The sequence below is a fragment of the Emys orbicularis genome, chromosome 4 (assembly GCF_028017835.1).
Source record: "Emys orbicularis isolate rEmyOrb1 chromosome 4, rEmyOrb1.hap1, whole genome shotgun sequence".
NCBI lineage: Eukaryota > Metazoa > Chordata > Testudines > Emydidae > Emys > Emys orbicularis.
This window is the reverse complement of record NC_088686.1, coordinates 154,127,002-154,150,261: the sequence shown is the minus strand read 5'-3', so window position 1 is coordinate 154,150,261 and position 23,260 is coordinate 154,127,002. Positions and strand designations below refer to the sequence as shown.

Genomic DNA, 23,260 nt, shown 5'->3' with positions numbered 1-23,260 from the left:
TCCTGGCAGGAAGGGGAAGTCTCGTGTGTCTAGACACGCCTCTGTAGGATTGGTCCCCAATCCCCATCAGCACCAGTAAACCCCTAGTTTGATAATCTAGCTGGGATCATTGTAGTGTCTCAGAATGATACAATGTAGAAGCAAATCCTCTCCCTGGGATGGTTGGTGTCTCTGCTTCTGTCCCACAGAGGCAGGATTTCCCCACCCTCCTATTTCTCGAATTGACTCAAACTGCCCCATGGCCACTTTTTAGCTAATTGTCCAGAAGGAAAATACTTTAAATTCTGTTATGCTCTTTGTGCTTTGTTTCTGATAAATAGTAGGACGAAGCTGTTACATAGAGAGATTAAACTGAAACACAATTCCCCCCATGTGGTACTCAAAACCAGCGCCCTTAAGGTGCCTATTCTACCAACTGAGCTAGCCACGCTGCTACTTACCAGCCTATCAGCCAAAAGATGACATCTGACAATGGTTTGTGAGCACCACTTTCCCTCTTGCCACATCTCCCAAGATCACTGATTTTTGCATGTCAGACACTTTAGCAAACACAGGTCCAGGGCCGGGTTACTCCCAGACTCTGCTGTGACGAGGTCTTTGCTGGTTTGTGCTGTGAGATTTATCTTTGGGGCAATGTGTGTGACTAAAACTGTACTAAAGAGGGCAAAAGTCTGGCCAGTTTCCCCAGTGTGGGGGATGTTACCAGCGACAGGCTGGAGTGTAGAGACTGGGACATAGTTTCTGAAACAGGGATGTTTATGTCTCTTGATGCTGTTATTTAGAGGAAACAGTGATTTTTTAGAAACAAAATTTAAAAAAATCACTGAACCTTCTTTGATCAGCCATAAAAATTTACTGTCACCTTATTTTTGCCTCAGTAAGGAAAAAAACCCTGACCTTTTGGCTGGTTATGTTCTCCCAACTGAAGTAGCAGAGTGAGCTGGAATAGCCGGCAGCTTCAGCTCAGGTTGCAGGGCTGTCAGCAGAGTGGGGTGTGTGGAAGAGCCCAACATCTGAATGTGTCTGACCCTCCCTGAGATTCACTAACTTGAGACCCGGGGGAGGTGGCCCTAGCTCTGGGCTAAAGCTCAACAGAGCAATGTTTATATAGAGGGACATTTTAGGTCTATTTCATAAAGTGCTGAGTCACCGCTAGGCATGAGCACAAAGCACTGTCTTGGGGGAAGATGGGAACATTCCCACATGAATGGAAGGCCAGCAGAGAGGTGTGGGCCATTTGTGCCCTGATCTCAGGATGTAAAGAAACAATCAGCCGCCAATGACAGGAATCAAAACAAGCATTTTCAGAAGAGGGCAGGGATTGAAACCCAGCAGCTTCTTACAGACAAAACAGGCACTCTGCCACTGAGCTATATCCCCACATTGCCTGAAGTGCTCAGATCCTTAAAACAAGAGCGAAGCAGACACCTGTTCACCCTGTGTCAAGCTGGGATTGAAATCACTCCTCCATCAGTAGATGATACATACAGTCTGCCATAGCATCATGTACCCGTTCATCGCATCAGCCCTTTTACTAGCAGTGCTGGGCCAGGCACTATGCCCCCTGAAATACTCCCAAATTCCCTTTCATCTGCCCTTGAAATGTGTTTAAATTTAAGTTTCCCTACTGGAGAAATAAATGAATCTCTCTATGAACAGAGGAGAGTGAGTCCATCCCTTTTCATAATCAATGTGCAGACTAGCAGCCTGTTGTTTCCCATTCCTGGTGTTCTGGTGCCGTCATGTAGCTATTTCATGTCACTCCTTTTTTTATTCAAAAATGGTGTTTTTCACAGAAAACATTATTTTCCTTTTAGAAATACAGATGCAGTTTATTTAATGTACAAAAGTAAAGCAAATTCCTGCTTCTGATGCCACAATTCTGGAGAGAGGCGGGAACACATGCACGGAGTGGCACAACTTTCAGCATTACTGACAGAGCCCAGGGTGGTACATCACTCTCAGAGAGGGCAGTGCTTTCCTTTTTCTCCGAGGCAAAAAGGGGATTTCTCCATCTTTCCCACAAATAATCCCCAGCAAAATAGGTAGGAAACAGCTCTCTGCTATGTGGAATAAAAAAGTTTCCAGTTCCATCCCTTAGTGGGAGTTTGTATCTGCTTAAAAAAATTAAGGAATATCCCAATGGGAGCGTGGGGGAGCCCTCAAACCAACAGGCCTGAGAGTAAAAGTCTCATGTGCTACCAGCTGTGCTACCCAGGGACTACAGCACATATTACGATAGGAAAACATTGATCTGAAAAAACCCTTTTTAATGCTAAAGGGCTATGGTTCAAACTGGACAGAGGGAATCAGTTCTCCTCAGCATTTTGCCACTTTTCCCCTTCTCAAATTAGCCCAGAACACTCTTGAGGTTTTATAAATTAATTTCTTTTTTCAAATTCTGTCACCCTCCAGGCCAGTCACAGATCCTTTAATGGGCCACCTGTGTAATTCATCTTCTTAGCCCCTGGCTGCTCCTTTTGCTCCCTGCATGCCTGGGGAGAGTCATTATTATCAATGGTTCATTCCAGGAGACTGGAGTGAAATCAGTTCTCAGCCTGGGTGCTGTTCTGAGTCCTTCACCCTCATTCCTTAGGTTATCGTGCCACCAGGTGGTCATTTCATGTCCCTCCTGGATTTTACACAGAAATACAATTTTCCGTGCACAGATCAATGGACAGCATATCTCAGATGGCTGCCCTCGGAGCTGGCGCAGGGATGTTGGTGGGAGGTGACTGTTGTCTCCATGACAGGGACATCTTTGCCCTATCCAGCACCCTCATCCCCCAGGAACCAGCCAAGTCATACACCTTTTGATGACCATAACAGGGGGCAGGGTGGTAAAAACCCATCCAAACCCAGGTCCCTTTATAACATGCCCAGAAACGATGGCTTCTAAATCAGCCCTCAGCTCAGTTATCAGCATATGGGAAAGAATGGTCTGAAATTGGTAAGATCTTGTTATTTTTACAACATATTCACTGCATGCTAAGGGGCATTAACACAGCAGGATGGACTTCTCCATGCTACTTCATGGAGGGAAATCTGACAAAATATTGGCTCTACTGAGATTTGAATATTTCAATCTTTCTCTGTTTTTGGAGGGGTGAGGGGGTAGATTAAATGAATGTTAGTCTCTCCCAAAGAAGTAACGTTTCTGTGGAAATCACTAACATTTTAAAAGAAAGGAGTGAAACCAAATGGCCACACATTGCATCAGAACCTAAGAAATGAAAAACAACACACATCTTTAATACACCAAACTTGTTGATATGGAACTCAACTCAACAATGCGCATCATCACAGGAACTCTCCAACCAACTCATCTTCCATGGCTTCCAGTTCTGAGCCACATCGCCCCCCCATACCTCAGGAGGGAGATTGCAGCTGGCAAGGTGCTTGGGAAGGTATGTGCCAACCCAAGCTTGCCCTTGTTCAACAATCTTTTTAACCCACCTGCCACACGTCTTTCATCACAACACCCACTGTGGTCGAGGCTGCCATGCCAGGAAGTGACAGAGTCCCTGTGGTGGGAAGAGCAGTGCTTAACACCAACCACCAATCAGTTCCTCATCACAAACCCTACTGCTCGCCTGCTCAGCTTCAACCTGCCATGTCATCACTGGGTCCTTCTAATCAATTCCAGACTGGACAAGGCTTATGTGCAGCCAACCAGCACTGTTGGGGTCTTCAAGACAATCCAAGCTGCAGCTGAGGCACAGATCAAACAACGATACACGTTGTTGAGGAATGCCCACCTACCAAATTCAGCAGTGGGCTCCGAGAGCTCCACTTGGCCACTGAGAATGTTATTGCTTGGCTCGGCGGACACACAAATGCTAAATAAATAAATAACTATTGACTCTGAAAAGTGATTTAACTTGACTCCTTTATATTTAAAGACATATTTATTTCTATGCTAGGCAAACTATAAGGATAAAGCAATTTCAGTTATTGTGACACTAGGTTGAAGGATTATTGAATCTTATACCAATTGTAAAAATGTATTCCTAACTTGAGCTTCCTGTTATTAAAGGCCAGGTTTCCAAGTTCAGGTCCAAATGTTAGCAGTTTATTCCTTCCAAAGATGGGGGATGTTGGTCATCTGAGAATGTCACTGTGGGAATACGACCCGGAAACATTATCTACAGTCACCTATCAGGATCACTCAGCTTGCTACCGGCCACTATAAAAGCATAAGCTGAGCAAGGTGGACTAATGTATTGTCCATCCATTTAGGATAGTCGTGACACTTCCCATCTGTGAATATGATTTTTTATCTTAATGAGCTGGGGGAAAAATAAATGAAAAGACTACATTTAAAACAAGAGCAATTGAAAAAAATAAGGAAAATTTATCATCTCTGCTTTGTTTCAAACCAGGGACCTGTCAGATGTTAGACCAAGATGCTAATCACTACATTAGAGAAACCATCTGTGAGTTTATGTCCCTTGTGCTGCACAAAAATATCGATCATGAAGTCTCATTCTCCCATAGAACTGGAGAAAACAATGTTTTAAAATTTGAATGAAATCTGATTATACAAAATACTTCCTGTCTCCATTTTTATTTCATTCCAGATAAACTTTCGTTGCCAATTCTTTGATTTGATCTCCCCTTCTCATATTATGATCTTTCTTTTCCTTCAAAGGAGTTGTGTGGTTAGAGGGATTGGCTGCTAAACTAACCAGATCCCTTCTTGTGTCATTGGGACAGATTTGGCATGTGACCCTACACTATAGCAATGCCCCTTAAAAACCTGGACTGTAATTTGCTCTAGCTCTGAAACTGAAAGACAGGAAAAACAAACAAAAATTGTAGACTCCTCACATCTCCACAAAACCATCTGTGATTTCTCTTCTCTTTCTCTTTCTTTTCTAGTGGGTGCCACTTCGATCTAGCCTCAGGGCAGGGGATTGGTAGGCTGATGGGGGTGGGGAGTAGGACATGGGGCCTTTCCTTTCTAGGGGGCGACAGCTTCGTTCCAGCCCCAGGGTGGGAGATTGGCTGGCTCAGGATGGTGGGAGATGGGGTTGGTGGAGGGGACAGTAGTGGAGGGCACAGGGGTTCCCTCCTCTGTCATTGTCCCATCGATATCCAAATCTTCGTCATTGTCTGTGTCCCCTGCTTTGCCACAAGCCTGCTTGAACTCGAGGACAGGGCTCCCGTGGTGTCTGTGGAGCGCATCGCACACGGGGCTCTGGGGATCATTCTTGGTCAGTAGACCGTCTGGCCCCTGCTCCTCAATGTAGATGCTGTCTCTGTTCTCAGCGATCCAGCCCCGCAGATAGGCCAGGCCACAGTCACAGCGCCAGGGGTCCCTGCCAGGAAGATGAAGGCAAACATGTGCTCCTCGGGGAAGAAGCCGCTGGGCAGAGTGCGGAGCTGGTTTCCAGACAGCCTCAGTGTGTCCAGCTCCAGCCCAGCCAACAGCCCCTGCGGCAGCTCCTCCAGGGCGTTATCAGACAGGTCCAGGTCCTTCAACATGGCCAGGCCCTCAAAGGCCTCTTCTGGCAGCGTCCGCAGCTGGTTCCCCCGTAGATTCAGCTCCTGCAGCTGCCCCACATCCCGGAAGGCCCCTGGCAGCAGCCCTGAAATGTTGTTGTGAGCCAGGGCCAGGCGGGTGAGGGCAGGCAGGCCCTGCAGTGTGGGCAGCACCCCCAGGGCATTGTGGGACAGGACCAGCTCCTGCAGCAAGGGCAGGGGGGCCCAGTGTGCAGCGCACCCAGTCCATTGCCTGACAGGTCCAGCTCAGCCAGCTCAGGGAGGTGCTGGAAGGAGGCAGTGGAGACGGACGCCAGGCGGTTGGTGCTGAGCAGCAGGATGCCGGTGTTCCTGGGCAGGGCAAGTGGCACCACGCTGAGCCCCCGCCCAGAGCAGTTCACCCGCAGTCGGTCCTTGATCAGGTTCATCTCGGACGGGCATGGCTCCCCTGGACCCACAGCGCCAGCCACAGAGAGCAGGGCCAGGATGGCTAGGTGAGGTGAGGTGGGGCACAGCATGGTCTGCAGGGGAGACAAGAGCATGCTCAGGACACAGACATCACAGGGCATGTCTACACTAACCACCTCAGACTACAACTGAGACTTGTGACTCCCCAGTCTGGAGTGCTGGGGACAACTCCTGGTGGGATATCCCACAATGGTCCCATCTACACCAACCCAGCTGGTGCTGCAACAGAGTTGGGTCCCCTGAGCAGATACTAGCTCTAATAACAAGGGCTCCCTAGCTCCCCAGTGCCCTCTGGCCCATCAGGCACCTGCACCCTGACCATGCTGGGGACCAGCTACACTAACCCCGCTGGTGCTGTAACAGTGTCAGGGAGCTGCCATTAGCACCACGTACAAGGAGTTGACTCCCCCACACCTCCAGGCTGGACTAAACTCAAAAGGTTTGGATCAATCCCTGTAGTTTCCCTTCCTCCCAAACCCGGAACTTCTGCTCCCTTATAGCCACGGCAGCTGGTCCAGTTCTCAGGGTTAGGAATGCTGGGTTGTACGAACAGCCTAAACTTCACCCTCTTTGTGTGCCGTATGAGGCAGGGGGTCCTGTGGAATAAATAGGACGTGATCATGTACCATAATAAAGATTGCACCATCGCGCCCACAGCTTGGGAACAGCCACCCATCATGACCACCTGGGCTCAGTCTGAGAGGAAAGTGTGCTCCCAGCTGAGTTAGGCCATGATTAAACTTTGTAATATGCACAAGCGAAATGAGGCCTGGTGTACCCACAGAGCTGCAGTAGTTTAACTAATGGTAAGACTCCCACCTCAGACACTTCTCCAATCTTCCCCTGGAGTGCTGGCAGCAGCCCCTCTGAATCATTTGATGCTACTACAGACCACCACCATGGGGCACAGAGGGGACAGAGTCCCTGTTGCAGAGCTGCTGCCCCAACTCCCAGCCCCCATGCTGAGATGGAGTTTGGGGTGGGAGGGTTGCTCTGGCTCTCCAGACCAGAGGTTGGTCTCACCCAGAGAGGAGCAAGGACAGACCAGGAACTAGCATCTCGGGACAGGGCCCCTGCACCCACAGTGCCACACTCAGTCTCCGAGGTCCTCCACCTACCTAACCGCAGGGATGTGCCAGGCTCTGCTCCGCCGTGAAAGGCTCCCTAGGACCTCCTGAGAATCAGAGTCAATCCACAAGGAGCTTTTGCAATGGAGGGCACCCAGTTCTGTTGCTGTGGCAGAAACTGTCTGTCCGGGCAGATTGTAATCAGCAGCTGAATGTGCTCCTCCCCCCTGCAGCCAGCCAGCAATAGGGAGGGGAATGTGAAAGTAAAGAGCAGCCCCGAGAAATGGAATGATAACAGGATGTTCCTGGCAGGAACGGGAAGTCTAGTGCAGCGGTTCTCGCAACAAATTTTTTGGTGGCATCAGAGTGCGGCCACCAGCTCTTGCTGCTGGCCGCACTGACACTTTTTCCTAAAATTATTGATTTTTCCTAAAGTTAATAAAGTAATATGCACATACAGTATGTACATCCAAATCATTGTAGTTTATTTATGTAAGGTTTGGGGTTTTTTTGCAGACTCAATAATAAAAATCATGCACAATTATCTCTATTCTTTACTGGACCTAACAGAATAGAAACACAAATAAGGTGCTTTGCATGTTCCTGTCTTTTTTATTATTGTTTCTTTAGCTTTTTTGGTAAAAGTGGTTGTCTATATAACAATTTTGAAGTAAATTTAAAAATGCTTTGACATAATAGAAGTCCAAATAATAATGAAAAACATATCTGGGTGGCTTGGGTCTGGGGAGGGGAGGATAGGTACGGTTGCGGCTGCAGCTGGCCCAGGGCTCCTCCGGGCAGGTGTGTGTGTGTGACAGGGTGGTCTTGGGGCCTTGGCCAGCTGCTCTGGCTGCCGGGGGGGCTGGGGAACGCAGGCAGAAGGGTTCGAGTCGGGGACTAGCCTCCCCAAAGGGGGGCTCCACTAGGGTTACCATCCGTCCGTATTTCCCCAGACATGTCCGGTTTTTGTGTCTTTAAATAGCCGTCCGGGAGGAATTGGTAACAAAGTTAAAATGTCCAGGGTTTTTTTCTCCCTCACCTCCCTCCCTCCCTTCCATGCAGAGTGCGGCTGCTGTTTGGGCGGCTGTGCCGATTGAGCCGCTCCCATTGGCCTCTAGCAGCCAGAGCCCTCCCCTGCTCCCCCCTCCCTCTGTCTGCAGCCCTGTGTAACACACAAACCGACCCACCGGGCAGCGTGTTTTGCAAACATGTGGAGCCAGAATGGTAAGGGGAGTCCGGGGGGGGGGCAGTCAGGGAGCGGGGGAGTGTTGGATGCGTCCCCGGCCTCCACCTGCCACCCCCCTCCGCGCGTCCCCCCCCCCGTGGACCCCCCCTCCCTGCCTGCCTCTCCCTTGCCTGCTTGTGCTGCCAGAGCCAGCAGCAACTGCTGTCTGCTGCCCCCGGGTCCTAGCGTCCCCCATCCACTAATGGGAAGACAGGCTGCCCTTGCCCTGCCCTTCCACCCTAGCCCTGAGCCTCTCCAATGCCCCAAACCCCTCAGCCCCAGCTCTCATCCCCCCGCATCCTAATCCTCTGCCCCAGCCCTGAGCCTCCTCCTGCATCATGAACCCCTCATCCTCAGCCCCAACCAGAGCCCTCATCCCCCCGCACCCTAATCCTCTGCCCCAGCCCTGAGCCTCCTCCTGCATCATGAACCCCTCATCCCCAGCCAGAGCCCCCATCCCCCCACACCCTAATCCTCTGCTCCATCCCTGAGCCCCCTCCTGCATCATGAACCCCTCATCCTCAGCCCCACAGCCCTCACCCCTGCATCCCCTCCTATCCCCAAACTCCCTCCCCCTTCCCACACCCCCCCTCCTGCCCACAAACTCCCTCCCAAAGCCTGCACCCCTCACCCCCTCCTGCACACCCACCCCCTGCCCCAGCCCGGAGCCTGCACCCAGCACCCCAATGCCCAGCCCAGGACCTGCGCCCCAGACCTCCTCCCCGCACCCAACCCCCCCTCCCAGAGCCTTAGGTAGGTGGGGGTGGGGTTCTGGGCACCACCAAAATTTCTACAACCCTGCCTCCCATGTGAGTGGATAAGGGTCGGGGCAGTCAGGGGACAAGAAGCGGGGGGGGTTTGGGGTTCTGAGGGGGGCAGTCAGGGGGTGGGAAGTGGGAGGGAGTGGATGGGGGGCGGGGCTAGGGCGGGGCTTCCCCCCCCCCAGTGTCCTCTTTTTTGATTGTGGAAATATGGTAACCCTAGGCTCCACCCGCTGCCCATGCGCCCGCTGCTCACCTTCTCACCCGCACCCACCGCTCGTCTCCTGCATCCATCCGCAGTCCCCCACCTGCTGCTCATCTACTCTCACCCCCCCAACCTGCCGCTCGCCTCCTCACTCCCCTGCCACAGACACCCCCCTGCCTGCCACGAGAACTTCCGCTCGCTGGTGACTCACCGCTCACCTCCACACTCCCCTGCTCGCAGCCAGACCTCCTCCCGCCTCCTCACCCTGCTGCTGGCTCGCCGCTCACCTCCTTACTCCTCCGCCAGGCTCCCCCTGCCTGCCTCACCACTCACCCCCCCACCCACTGCTCACCTCGCCGCTCGCCTTCTCACCCCCTCCTTGCTGCCTCACCTTGTTCCTTAAGCACTGTATGCCCCACCTATGTGTCCCACTTGTGTCTCCAGAGAAGCAGCGCATGCAGGAGCAACAGAGAGGGAGGGAGGGATGGGAGGGGCTGATGTTTGCACCCACTGCCCAGGCAGGGAAACCCCGTGGTGGCCGCATTTGAGAAACAGTGGTCTAGTGTGTCTAGACACGCTTCTGTAGGACTGATCCCCATCAGTAGCAAAAACTCCCCAGTCGGATCATCTAGCTGGGACCATTCTTGTGTCTCAGAATGATATAAGGTGGCAGCAGACTACTGAAACGGAAAGACAGGAAAAACAAACAAAAATTGTAGACTCCCTGCCTGCCTGCCTGCCCTGCCCTGCCCCCGCAAGAGGCTGGAACGTGGGGAAGGGGGGGCGGAGGGGCTGTGTGTTTCTGTTGCTTGAGGCACCGCCCCCAGCAGCTCCCATTGGCTGCGGTTACCCGTTCCCGGCCAATTGGAGCTGCTGGGGGCGCTGCCTGAAGCAACAGCCACACACAGCCCCTCCGCCCCCCCTTCCCCACGTTCCAGCCTTTTCCTGGAGCTGCGCAGGGCAGGGCAGGCAGGCAGGGAGCATGCCCTGCCCCCGGTGCATGTCCGGCCGGAGCCGCTCTGGTAAACACTGGGGGAGGGCGGGGGGGCTCGCGGGCCACAGAAAATCACCCTGCAGGCCACGTGTTTGAGACCCCTGCTCTAGAGCATGCTGTCTCTGATCCACCTACAAGGCAGGGGAACTGGCTGGCCCAGACAGGTCAGGGAATAGGATATGGGGCCTTTCCCATCTGGGGGAGCATGCAAAACTGAGCATCATTATTCACCTCCAGCAAAGACCACAAACAGCCTAGTGTTTTTGAACTGTGACCTAGTTGCATCCAGGGAAGGTCTTTATTCTGTGATTAGCCAATGGAACTACCTGCCACAGGATTCAAAGTAGGATCAACATTTATGTGGATTATAAGAACAGCCAGAGACTTGATACAGAGAGGAGGAAATATCGACAAGGCTCTGCCAGGGCACAAGCCAGCCCTGAACTGCCTGGTTTTAAGGGGAAACTGCCCCTCTGGACAGTTATTCCAGATCTGGCCTCTGCAACAGGTGTGTGCATGGGGGAGCTCTACAGGGTTAGAAGAGCCCATTGGTCTGAGGCAGGAGGGGCATCTGGGAGCCAGAATATATGGGTTCTACATATATTAAGGGAGCCTCCCAGCTACTGCAGCAGTGGGAGGAATCTTATCCCCGGTGCACAGTGGGTGAGATCACAGCAACAGAACTGGAACTAGAACCCAGGCATCCTGGCGAGCAGCACCCCCTGCCTTAGCCCACAGGACCCTGCTCCCCAGCCCCAGCAATAGAACCCAGGTGTCCTGCCCCCCTTAGAGGGTGGTGGTTGAATATTTCACCCTGACAGCCCCGATAGCTGCTTCCCCCCTGTCTAGGCTGTAGGCGGAGGGAGCTCGCCAGGGGCCCAGCCCCCCCACACTCAGCAGCCTCCTGGTAACACGTCGGAAGGAGGGCACAGGGGGGTCGCGGTGGATCCGCAGCTCCTTGGTGGTGCAGAAGGTTGGGGGCTCTATGAGGCTCTTGAAGCTGCTAAGATGCATCATGGGGGGTGCTGCCCCCTCCCCCTTTCTCAGCAGCTGGTACCGCACCAGCCGTGCCCCCGGGGGACTCCTCAGAGCTGGGCGATACCAGCCCAGATATACCCAGCCCATCCAGCCCAAGAGAGCCAGCATGGGCAGCAGCAGCAGCAGCAAGGAGGCCAGGTAGAGCGCCAGGTGCAGCAGGCAGCAATGGGCTAGCACCCAGTGGCCCCACTGTGGGCCCTCCCTGCCCTGCTGACGCCCAGCCACGGGCATCGCTGGGGGTGGGGTGGGGCATGTGCAGAGGCGGGGAGCCCCATTCGGAGGGGGTGGCTGGTGGCAGGGGGTGATGTGGAGAGGGCTGGTATGGAAGGGAGGCGAGGGGATAAGGGAGGTGGTGGGAGTCATGGGGGTGCTGGGGAGCCGTGGGGGTGCAAGTTCTGGGGCAGTAGTGGGGGGCATGGTGGTGGTTGGGGGCAGGGTGGTGGAGGAAGAAGTAGTGGGGGGCACAGGAGTGGTTGGGGGCTGGGTGGTGGAGGGGGCAATAGTGGGGGGCACAGGAGTGGTTGGGGGCTGGGTGGTGGAGGGGGCTGTAGAGGGAGGCACAGGGGTGGTTGAGGGCTGGGTGGTGGAGGGGGCAGTAGTGGGGGGCACGGGAGTGGTTGGGGGCTGGGTGGTGGAGGGGGCAATAGTGGGGGGCACGGGAGTGGTTGGGGGTTGGGTGGAGGAGGGGGCAGTAGTGTGGGGCACGGGAGTGGTTGGGGGCAGGGTGGTGGAGGAGGCAGTAGTGGGGGGTATAGGGGTGGTTGGGGGCAGGGTGGTGGAGGGGACAGTAGCAGAGGGCACTGGGGTTCCCTCCTCTGTCATTGTCCCATCGATATCCAAGTCTGTGTCCCCTGCTTTGCCGCAGGCCTGCTTGAACTCGAGGACAGGGCTCCCGTGGTGTCTGAGGGGCTCATCGCACACGGGGCTCTGGGGATCATTCTCAGTCAGCACCCCATCTGACCTCTGCTCCTGGATGTAGATGCTGAAGTCGTTGTCTGCGATCCAGCCCCGCAGATAGGCCAGGCCACAGTCACAGCGCCAGGGGTTCCCTGCTAGGTAGACATAGGCTATGGGCTCCTTGGGGAAGAAGTTGCTGGGCAGAGTGCGGAGCTGGTTCCCTGACAGCCACAGCTTATCCAGCTTCAGCCCAGCCAACAGCCCCTGCGGCAGCTCCTCCAGGGCGTTATCAGACAGATCCAGGTCCTTCAACATGGCCAGGCCCTCAAAGGCCTCTTCTGGCAGCGTCCGCAGCTGGTTCCCCCGTAGATTCAGATCCTTCAGCAGCTGCACATCCCGGAAGGCCCCTGGCAGCAGCCCTGAAATGTTGTTGTGAGCCAGGGCCAGGTGGGTGAGGGCAGGCAGGCCCTGCAGTGTGGGCAGCACCCCCAGGGCATTGTGGGACAGGACCAGCTCCTGCAGCAAGGGCAGGGGGGGCCCAGTGTGCAGCGCACCCAGTCCATTGCCTGACAGGTCCAGCTCAGCCAACTCAGGGAGGTGCTGGAAGGAGGCAGTGGAGACGGACGCCAGGCGGTTGGAGCTGAGCAGCAGGATGCCGGTGTTCCTGGGCAGGGCAAGTGGCACCACGCTGAGCCCCTTTCCGGAGCAGTTCACCCGCAGTCGGTCCTTGATCAGGTTCATCTCGGACGGGCATGGCTCCCCTGGACCCACAGCGCCAGCCACAGAGAGCAGGGCCAGGAGGGCTAGGTGAGGTGAGGTGGGGCACAGCATGGTCTGCAGGGGAGACAAGAGCATGCTCAGGACACAGACATCACAGGGCATGTCTACACTAACCACCTCAGACTGCAACTGAGACTTGTGACTCCCCAGTCTGGAGTCCTGGGGACAACTCCTGGTGGGATATCCCACAATGGTCCCATCTACACCAACCCAGCTGGTGCTGCAACAGAGTTGGGTTCCCTGAGCAGATACTAGCTCTAATAACAAGGGCTCCCTAGCTCCCCAGTGCCCTCTGTCCCATCAGGCACCTGCACCCTGACCACGCTGGGGACCAGCTACACTAACCCCGCTGGTGCTGTAACAGTGTCAGGGAGCTGTCATTAGCACCACGTACAAGGAGTTGACTCCCCCACACCTCCAGGCTGGACTAAACTCAAAAGGTTTGAATCTATCCCTGTAGTTTCCTTTTCATCTAATCCCGTACCTTCTGCTCCCCTTATAGCCAAGGCAGCTGGTCCAGCCAGGAGACCCCCCCTCCACCGCCAGGTAATTACCACATCCAGTCCCCACCTGCCTGTATCACCTGCCTTTGCTTCAACCACTTCCCCCAGTGGCATCTGCGTGAGGGGAGCACGATTAAAGCATCTGGCATTTAGTGCCTTCAGCACCAGGTGAGGGATCACTGTGTAAACAGTCCCTGTGCCCCACTCCAGAAGTGGTACATCCCTGGATTAAACAGCTTCCCCCCACCCGGAGTTTCCTGTACAAACAGCTGCCCCACCCCAGAGGTGGCTGCATCTCACTGATGCTTACCCGTCCCTATGGACTCACCTGGGGTCTCTGCTGGGGTTGCTCTCCCACCTGTGTCGCCCTCACTCCCAGCTGTGGATTGAGAGGTTGCTCTGGGTGTAGCTTTTCCCACTGTGCTGACTGACTGCATCAGGCATCCTGAGCCCAACCCCTCATATCAGCCTCTGCAGCTGCTGGGTGGTGGGTATGTGGTTTCCTGTGACATCAAACAGAGACACTGATCCCGCCTCCCCCATTCCTACCCTCAAGGCATTAAAAGCCCCCATAGAAGTCACATCAGAGTCCAGCCAGATTACACACTGCTTTCTGATCCACTCCATAAACTATTACCCCACTCCAGAAACTGTATCTCAGAAGCGGGCAAGGGATCCCCATACAAATAGCAGGTATACTCCAGAAGGGGACGTATCTTAGTGCGAGGCAAATGATGGTTGTACAACCAGCTGTCCCACCCCAGAGGCAACTGCATTACAGCACTGGGCAAGAGCTCCTTTTATAAACAGCCTTTGTGCCTTTCCCCAGAGGCGGTTGTATCTAGATTAATAAATTCCAAGGCCAGAAGGGACCACTGTGATTATTTAGTCTGACCTCCTGGCTAACACAGGCCAGAGACCTGCTCCCAAATAATCCCTAGAGCAGAGCTTTTAGAAAAATATCCAATCTTGATTTATAAATTGTCAGTGATGGAGAATCCACCACTACCTTTGGTAAATGGTTCCAGTGGTTAATTACTCTCCCCCTGCAAAATTGAGGCCTTATTTCCAGTCTGAATTTGTCTAGCTTCCACTTCTAGCCATTGGATCTTGTTCTACCTTTCTCTGCTAGTTTGAAGAACACATGATCAAAGATTTGCTGCCCATACAGATACATATAGAGGGAACCAAGTCACCCCTTAACCGTCTCTTTGTGTGAGGTGAGGGACCCTATGTAAATAGCCCCGGACACCCACACCAGAGGAAGCTGCATCTCAGTGGTGGGGGACGGATTCCCTTATAAAATAGCCCTCATTCCGCACACCAGATCCAGCTTCCAGGTCCGTGTCAGTGGCAGACAGTGATCCCAGTAGAAACAGCCCCCACCACCCACTGGAGAAGCAGCTCTTTCTCAGTGCTGGGTGAGGGATCTCAGCTCTACAGCTTCTCAGCATGGCATGGGTTAACTGCATCAGGAGATTGTGGAGGTTATTATTAACTGCGGAAGGAGTGACTGGGGTCTGGGCAAGGAGATAAATAGGAGCAGGAAGGGATTGTCCTTTGTCATCCCTACCACTCTTGGTTCCTCTAGCAACGTCCCCGTCCCACAGGGATGTTAGAAGCACACGCAGTCCAGTGGCTACAGTCCTGGGGTCCTGTGAGTGATCCCACTGGGGTTAGCTGTCTCCTCCCCACTAGATGTGCTCTCTGGCCTGTCAATGCTTTGATGTTTTGGGAGTAGGTGTTGGAGAGTTGCAGGGGTGTATCGGGGTCAGCAGGGACCTCCTGATTCCAACTCACATAAAGGGTTAGTAAGAGGGGTTCAGGCCCTTCCAGACCGGCTATGTGGGGGAGTGAACAGGGAGGGTCAGGCTCTCATAAATGGGCAAGGGGCCCCAGATCCTGGCACACATACACAGGGGGAGGGAGCAGGACTCAGGTACCCCCAGAGAGGCCAGGCCCCCTATATCCCAACTAACATGTGGGGGCAGGAAAGGGGCTTAGACTCCGTTGCTGGGGCAGAGGGCTCCCAGATCCTGCCAGATCCTCCCAGATACCTCGTAAAGGTAGGAAGAGGGGCTAGCCCCCCCCCCCAGGTCTTAGCATACACACAGAAGGGGGGGAATATGGGGCTGACTTGATAGGCACTCCGGCTGCTATTCTCTTCCAGCCCTCCTGCCACTCACCCCATAGTCCCTCTTCCCTGTGTCCTTCCTCCTCACCTGAGTCCCCCAACCTTCTCGCCACCCCATCCCCATTTATCCCCTTCCCACAATCCCCACTCCCCTCAGTGCAGCCCCCAAACTCTCCCCCTATTCCCCCCACTCCTCCACCTAATGCACATCAATCTTTTTACAAAAATACTTTGATTACTTTGCCTCCAAATAAAATAATAAAAATCCTAGACAGCGACAGATTTTTTTCTCCAACATTTTCTAGATTTCTGCCAAGTGTGGGACTTAAATGGACAGGGAGAGGTGGGTCTTGTTTAAAGGCTTACCTACAAGTAGCCTTGTGCTATCCTGCTGCAATTAAATCTATAGTCTATAATCACTGTCTGTGCATGCTCAGTGTACTCTATTTGGCGTGTGAGCCAAGGCATGGTGACACACCTAACAGAAGAACCAAACTCTTTGGCTGATAACACTGTAATTTGATTTCCCCCAAAGGGCTGGTGTGTAACATGCATTGGGGTAACTTTCAAATGACAGAGCCTGGTGCGATGACCTCAGCAATGTTTTGATCTCAATCCCTGTGCAAAAAATCATTGCCAAAACATGTCAACTTTAGTCTGTTTTGTGTGTGTGGAGGGCCAGTATCTTGTGAGCCGCTTGTTCAAATGGCCCTAAATTTGGGTCACTAACCAAACCCCATGCCACCATGAGGAACACAAAATGTCATAGAATCATAGAAGATTAGGGTTGGAAGAGACCTCAGGAGGTCATCTAGTCCAATCCCCTGCTCAAAGCAGGACCAATCCCAACTAAATCATCCCAGCCAGGGCTCCATCTTCTAGTCCCTATTGCAACAAACTATCCCTGGCTAGCTCACCAAATCTGTTACCTGGGATTATCTGAACCTGAATCTGTAGTAATTTACAATTTTCTCTCAAGGCAATTTCAATCAAGGGGGGAGGGGTGTCACAGTGCCAGTGGTTGATAAATGAGTGGTTGTTGCGGTGCGTGCAGGGTTTAAGGGTGGAGGGGCACCGCCTAAAAGTCCACTCCCCGGCTTCTCAGACAACTGGGTCGGGGTCTGAGGCCTGAAACACAAGTGATGTCCCCTGGGGTCAGGGCAGCAGGGCCGGCTTTAGGCCGATTCGCCCGATTCCCAGGAATCGGGCCCCGCGCACTCACCCCGGTGGTGGTCGTCTTCGGGGCTCCCGCTCCCCTGGCCAGAGCGCCGGCTGGGGCGTGGCAAGCCCCGCGGCCCCGCTCTCCTGGTTGGAGCTCCGGCCGGAGTGTGGCAAGCCCCGTGGCCCCGCGACCCCGGCCGGAGCGCCGGCCGGAGCACGGCAAGCCCCGCGGCCCTCCCACCCCCAGCCGACAATCGGAAGTGCCGCCCCAGGAATCAGGCCCCGCACTTGCTAAAGCCGGCCCTGCAGGGCAGCGTGGCCTATCGGCCAGAGTCCAATAGAATAGCCCTTTGGGTCAGGGCAGCATGGCCTAGAGGCCAGAATCCCATAGGTGGGGTTCACTCACACAGGAATGTGGTGGCCCCAGTAGGGGGGCCCAGGCCCACCCAACTCCACCAGGCCCCAACCCGGGGCCCTAACAGTGGCCAAGCAATTTGCCACTGGCTCAGCTGAGCGTTCTCGAGTGTGAAGTACCACTCCTTCACCCTCCCTCGGTCACTTCCTAGCAGTATCTGCATGGAGGTCCCCCATGAGGCTTTGGCTCCTCCATGGTCCACTGTGCTGGTCGCCTCCAGAGACTCCTCCGATCACAGGGGTTCAAGCAGGTCTCAGGAGGCTCTGGTCCCCAGCACATACAGGGTCTGTGGCTGGTCCTCCCCAGTAGCTTCCAAGACCAGTCCTTCCCCTGCAGCCACAAGCCCAGAATGAGCTGGGCTTCCTCCCTTTATACTGCTAGAGCATTTGGAGCATGCCCAGTCCCACCTGGGAGGTGGGACTTCTGCTGTCAATAATATGGGCTTAACCCTGTCTGAGCTAGTGCAGGGTAAGCAGACCCTGTCACAGTGGTACAAAAAAGAGTGCTTTCAACCAAAGCTCCTTCTTTATTGAGTTTTAAGCACATATGCAATAGCAATAGTCTAGAGCACCCCAGATATAGTTACCCAAAGTCTGAGATGGTTTTGAGTGGCAATAGAATATTTCAGGTGATCAGCCTTCCTCCTAGCTGCTGGGGAGTAAGATGTTAGCCCCTTGCTTGTAGAAAAACTTCTCTGAACTCATCTACATTACATACTCTTACTTATCTTTTTATAGATTATTCAAACAAAGCACATAACTTCTAGTTACCCCAGTGGGCTAACTATTCTCCTAGCATTAGCAAAAACAACTCATCATTTTATTTGTCAGCAAAACAACTTTTAGTCATAGCAACAGCATGGAACTCATAATCAGAGGCATCCAGCTCCAAGGTCAGTTATCCACAATCCTTCCCATTGTCATGAATCTGTTACTTTCTCTATTCTTATTAGCAGAGCTGCAGCTGTTTTAGCTGCTCATGAGATCACAAATCCTTTCTGACTTTGTGGTGTTCCCACTTAAATGGTCAGTGGTGGCTGTATACCCAAAATGGCTGCAATTACATCAAGTCCAGTTCCCTCATAACAGGGAGACCGGGGCTCAGTTGTTTGCTCTGCACAAGACTCCCTTTGTGGCACTGGGCAGGTCACCTGGGCTTTCTGTGCCTTAAGTCCCCATCTGTATAGGACTCTGAGGATAAATACACTAAAGAGTGTGAGGCACTGAGATACTCAGAAAAAGGGATGGGTATTGTCAAGGCTGATTCCCCACTCTGGCACTTCGAGTGCAGAAGGTGGGGGCCCGCAAGGATTCTAAAAATTAATACTGGCCACTCCAGGCTTGTATTAAACTCCCAAGGTTACAGATCCCCCTGGCCTTGGGTTGGTAAATGCTGCAACCACCCAAGAGCAGAACCTTTTTGAGCACCCAGGAAGGCGCATTTGGGAATTCCTTCCTGTGGGGTACCCCCAAACTCTTTCACCCCTTCTCCAGGGAAGAGCTGAGAAAAGGGAAGAAAAAGAAATCACCTGTTTCCACCAGCTATCTGAAAACATATGCCCAGACCTCTTACCTCCTAAGAGACAGGACTCCAGTCATGTTCTTAAAAAAGGTAAATTTATTTAAAAAACGGGGAAAGAAAATACATCTGGAAAATCAGGTTGTTGCTAGATATTAAAAGAACTGAAAGGATTAAACACCAGGAAGGGCTTTCTTGGGGTCCAGCTTAAAGGTTACAAAAGCACCTGTGTTAGCACAGAAGAATCCACAAGCCCAAAATAAAGAGATAAACCTGATCACGTCTAACTAAACATTTCCTGACCTACTTACATATCTGTGGTTCCAAATGAGTAGTTTCTAGGTATAATGCTGATGATTTTTCATACCTGGCCCAAGCCTTACAGCATACCTGCTCGCTCTCTCCCCGAGAGAACAACAACAGACAGACAAAAGGGAAGTTTTTTTTCTCAATTTTAAAAAGGTCTAGTCTTCCCATTGGCTCTTTTGGCCAGGTGCCAACTCACTTTCTCTTACTTAAGCATTTCAGTGAGACTTCTTAACCCTTTACAGGTAAGGCAAGTAGAGAACAGCTACTAAGAATGATTTTTATAGCTAACTGACTGGCTGGGTGTCCACAAAAGGGTGCTACCTTGGCCCCTCCATTCCCCTTGCACCTGGAAGCCCTCAATGAGCTTCTGTACATCCTAATCCCCCCTGCATCCAGAAACCCCCACTGAGCCACTTGCACCCAAATTGCCCCACACAGAACTCTCTCACTCCACGCTAAGCCCCTCCACACTTGGATCCTGCTGGGCTGAGCTTGTCTGCCCCACACCTGGATTGGGGGCCAGGGCTAGACTCTGTCCCTCTCACTTGCTATCTTGGTGTGCCTGGCGTGGTGGGGCAGGGCCCGAGGGTGCTTCTGGGGCAGGCCCGGCCCTTGCACTGTGTCAAGATCAGGTGCAGCCTCACTGGTAAGTCCGTGTCCTGGGGAGGGGTGGTGCTGCAGGGTGATCTCCCACCTCTGTGCAGCCAGTGGCCTGTGCTTCCCCAATGCCATGTTGTGGGGATTTATTGATTGATTGACAAATAAAATATGCAGAATTTTTCAGAATTTTAAAATATTGTGTGCATAATTCTTTTTGGCACAGAACTCCTTCAGGAGTACTTTTACAAGAGGAGGCTGGAAGAGCTTGTTGTGTTTAGCCTAATAAACTGCAAGCAGAGAGGCGATCTGCTCTCTATCAATACACTGGGGAGGGAGAAGAGCTATGGAAGCTAAAGGACAATGTTGGCTCAGGAAGAAATGGGGCTAAACTGGCCATGACTAAATGTAAATTAAAAGGTTTCTCACCATCAGAGGAGTGATGTTTTGGAACAGCCTCCCAGTAGGAGCAGCAGGGACTAGAAACTGAGCTGGTTTTAAGCTGGCCTTTGGATTATATGACAGGGTTGCCTGAGAGAGCTGAGGACTGAACCTGATGACACACAAGCTCCTTTCTAGTCCTTTGTTTGTCCCTGCACTGAGCCTGGGATAAGGCTCCTGTTAACAGACTAGCACCAACCTCCACGTACAGCGGAGATGAGCACAGAGGGGTGATTCTGCAAACTGGGCTGAAGCTATTGGAGATGGCTCTTGTGTTCCATTGGACATAGCATTCCCGGTGTGTTAACAGGAAGAGGCACTAGTCAATGGGGCCCCAGTACCAAGGGTGTGTGGATACACTGTCATGGAAAGGGGATTATGGTGGGGAGGAGGGAAATAAGCATGGTGGTTGTTGGTGCCTTGCATTGGATGGCTGGGCCTGGCACATGTGTTTGAAATTCTCCAAGGTATGCAGGAGCGGGCAACGGATGAGACTTTTCCATTGCACCCATGTGAATTAGGAACACAATTCCCAATGAAAGTGGACATGGCCTGTGCACCTAACTCAGGGCAGGTCTACACTACCCGCCTGAATCGGCGGGTAGAAATCGATCTCTCGGGGATCGAATTATCGCGTCTCGTCGGGACGCGACAATCGATCCCCGCATCGACGCTTCTACTCCACCAGCGGAGGTAGGAGTAAGCGTCATCGACGGGGGAGCCGCGGAGGTCGATTTGCTGCTGTCCTCACAGCGGGGTAAGTCAGCTCCGATATGTCGAATTCAGCTACGCTATTCACGTAGCTGAATTTGCGTATCTTAAATTGACCCCCCTCCCCCCCCCCGTAGTGAGGACGTAGCCAAAGGCTTGTCTATGCAGGTACATTTAAAGGCATTATTAATCCAGTATAATTATACTGGAATAGTTAAACCAGATTAAACCCTTGTGTGGATGAACCTCATTCAGAATAAGGGTACGTCTAGACTACCCGCCGTATCGGCAGGTAGCGATCGATTTATCGGGGATCGATATATTGCGTCTTGTTAAGACGAGATATATCAATCCCCGAACGCGCTCTCTGTCGACTCCGGAACTCCACCGGAGCTAGCGGCGGTAGCGGAGTCGACGGGGGAGCCGCGGCCGTCGATCCCGCGCCGTGTGGACCCCAGGTAAATCGATCTAAGATACTTCGACTTCAGCTACGTTATTCACGTAGCTGAAGTTGCGTATCTTAGATCGATCCCCCACCCTAGTGTAGACCAGCCCTAAATGTGGCCTTAATTAGATTGATCTTAATTCACACAGGAGTTTAGTCCAATTCAGCTAATCCAGTTTAAATTAATCTCTAGTTAATTTTGATTAATTAATTTTCCTGAGTGTAGACAAAGCCTTCAGAACTTTGGACAATCCCACCCACATGGATGAGAGCAGTGCCACTGTGTTGCTCAGGGCTGGGGGGGGCAGGGCAGGGGCTCTTGCTCTACTTCATATGGCCCTAGCTATGAACTCAGTCCTGGGTGTCTGCCAGCCAGAGAGAAGGGTTTCGGCAGCCTCTGAACAGAGGCAGGGAGGTAGCTGGGCGCTCCATGGGGAAGCCAAGAGATGCCACACTCAGAGCATGCTGCCAGAGCCCCAGACATTCGCTCTAGGCAGCAGGAGCATGGGATTGGAAACACTTCATTCACACAGGTGCTAGCTGCATACAGGAAGCACGGGGGCTACATACAGCACCTTTGTCCTTGTGAAAGTAAACTGCTGAATTAGTTGTTGTGTGTTTAGAGTTGTGGGAAGTAAAACCTGTGGGTGGATGAGACAGTGATGTCACATCTGAGGACTCTGAAGGCCCACGGGGTTGCTAGAAGCCACCATGGGACAAGGACTGGCAGAAGAGAGAGTTGAGGTGCTCTGGCCCTATGGGGTTGTTCTGGGGTCTCAATGAAGGTGCCAGGAATGGACTTTCAAGAGTTGTCCATCAGGGACTGTATGGTTCCAGCTACTTTGTCTCACTGTCTCTTTACCAGTTCGGAGCATACAGGACTCAGCAGCTTCTGAGAAGGAAGTTGGGCTGGGATTGGTAGTAAGACTTTCCTGTGCTTGGGAGGGTAAAGGGGCCACCTCTAGTTGAATAGTAACTGAGTTCATTCACCGGTTTACTGGTACGTAAGAGTTTGTCCAGAGGGGAGTTATGGTGACTGGGGGTTTCTGGCAGTGGCCTCCAGAAAGCACCTACTATATATATCAGCGAGCCCCCTGCTTATTGGGACAGGGCCCTCAGAATAGGGGAGCTGAGTGAGGGGTGATCTGAGGTAAAATTTACAAATGCAAAACTCAGAGTTGGCAGCAGCTGCCCAAGCCTGGGGCGTAGGAACCCTGGGGCCGTACAAGTTCTCATCACCCCTGCCTGATCTGTTATTCAGGAGGCTGTTGGGTTTGGATACAGCATAAAACTTTCCTCATTACATTTTTTTTTTCTAAATTACCAGTTTTGCTGTTTGCATGTAACCACTGCGTCTTAAAGCACAAGCCTCTCCAACCTGAGCTAAAAGGCCTCCCTGTTAACCAAGTCTGTAGCCGGTTCATCAGCCGCTGTATGGGTCAGTTACCACTAGAGGGGGCCAGTGTGCTGCACTGAGCAGGTGTCGGGGGGGAAGTCACACTTTTTTGAAAAGCTAAACATCCCTGGGAGTCTGTCAGTGGAGATGGGGCGTCTCTCTCAAAGCTCCGCTCCAGCTCTGGGTCAGAGGCAGGAATCACTGGGGGAGATTCTCTGGCCTGGATTAGGCAGGAGGCTGGGCTGGATGGGCACAACGGGCCCTGCTGGCCTTAAAATTTACAAATCTGTGAAGTGTGGGGTTTTCTTGTACCTTCTTCTGCAGTATCAAGTGCTGGGCATTGTCAGCGAGAAGAGACTGGGCTAGACGGACCACGGTGCTGAGCCAGTCCAGTAATCCCAATGGGCCAATTTATTTGCATCAAACAACTCATTCACCCCCGTGTTGCCAGCTCTGGTGATTTTTACTACGAGCTTTGTGATACTTAACTATTTTTTCCCTTAAAGCCCCAGCACTTGGGGCCATGTATATATGGGAGAATCTCAGCTTTTATGTTTGGGGAAAATAATAGTATGTTTCCAGCCCTAGAGGTTGGGGGGGGAAAGGTAAGTGCTAAAGATTAAAACAACAGAATTTAAAAAATGTATTTAAAATAATCTCATTTTTAAGCTGCTCTGATATTCATCGTTTGTTAACTTTTTGGGTTGGCAA

The 23,260-nt window shown here is 52.6% G+C and overlaps 2 protein-coding genes across 2 annotated transcripts; both read right to left on the bottom strand.

Moving 5' to 3' along the window:
• Positions 1 to 3,879: 3,879 nt before the first annotated feature.
• LOC135877946 (platelet glycoprotein Ib alpha chain-like) lies at positions 3,880 to 9,299 on the bottom strand. Its single transcript, XM_065403467.1, has 3 exons — positions 9,270 to 9,299; positions 5,793 to 6,005; positions 3,880 to 5,688 (listed from the first exon to the last, which is right to left on the bottom strand). Exons 1-3 carry the CDS (start codon positions 9,297 to 9,299, stop codon positions 5,218 to 5,220), a joined length of 714 nt encoding a protein of 237 aa, XP_065259539.1. The 3' UTR covers positions 3,880 to 5,217.
• Positions 9,300 to 10,990: 1,691 nt separating this feature from the next.
• Positions 10,991 to 13,854, bottom strand: LOC135877944 (platelet glycoprotein Ib alpha chain-like). The gene is made up of 2 exons (XM_065403466.1): positions 13,751 to 13,854; positions 10,991 to 12,973 (listed from the first exon to the last, which is right to left on the bottom strand). Exon 2 carries the CDS (start codon positions 12,968 to 12,970, stop codon positions 10,991 to 10,993), a length of 1,980 nt encoding a protein of 659 aa, XP_065259538.1. The 5' UTR covers positions 12,971 to 12,973; positions 13,751 to 13,854.
• Between the last annotated feature and the right edge of the window lie 9,406 nt (positions 13,855 to 23,260).

Coding starts and splice junctions, on each gene's coding strand:
- LOC135877946 (XM_065403467.1), bottom strand. CDS start 9,299: ATGGATGCAGGAGACGAGCGGTGGGTGCGG. Junction 6,006..9,269: donor GAGACGAGCGGTGGGTGCGG/GTGAGAAGGTGA, acceptor TCTCCCCTGCAG/ACCATGCTGTGCCCCACCTC. Junction 5,689..5,792: donor GCACCAACCGCCTGGCGTCC/GTCTCCACTGCC, acceptor CCCTTGCTGCAG/GAGCTGGTCCTGTCCCACAA.
- LOC135877944 (XM_065403466.1), bottom strand. CDS start 12,970: ATGCTGTGCCCCACCTCACCTCACCTAGCCCTCCTGGCCCTGCTCTCT.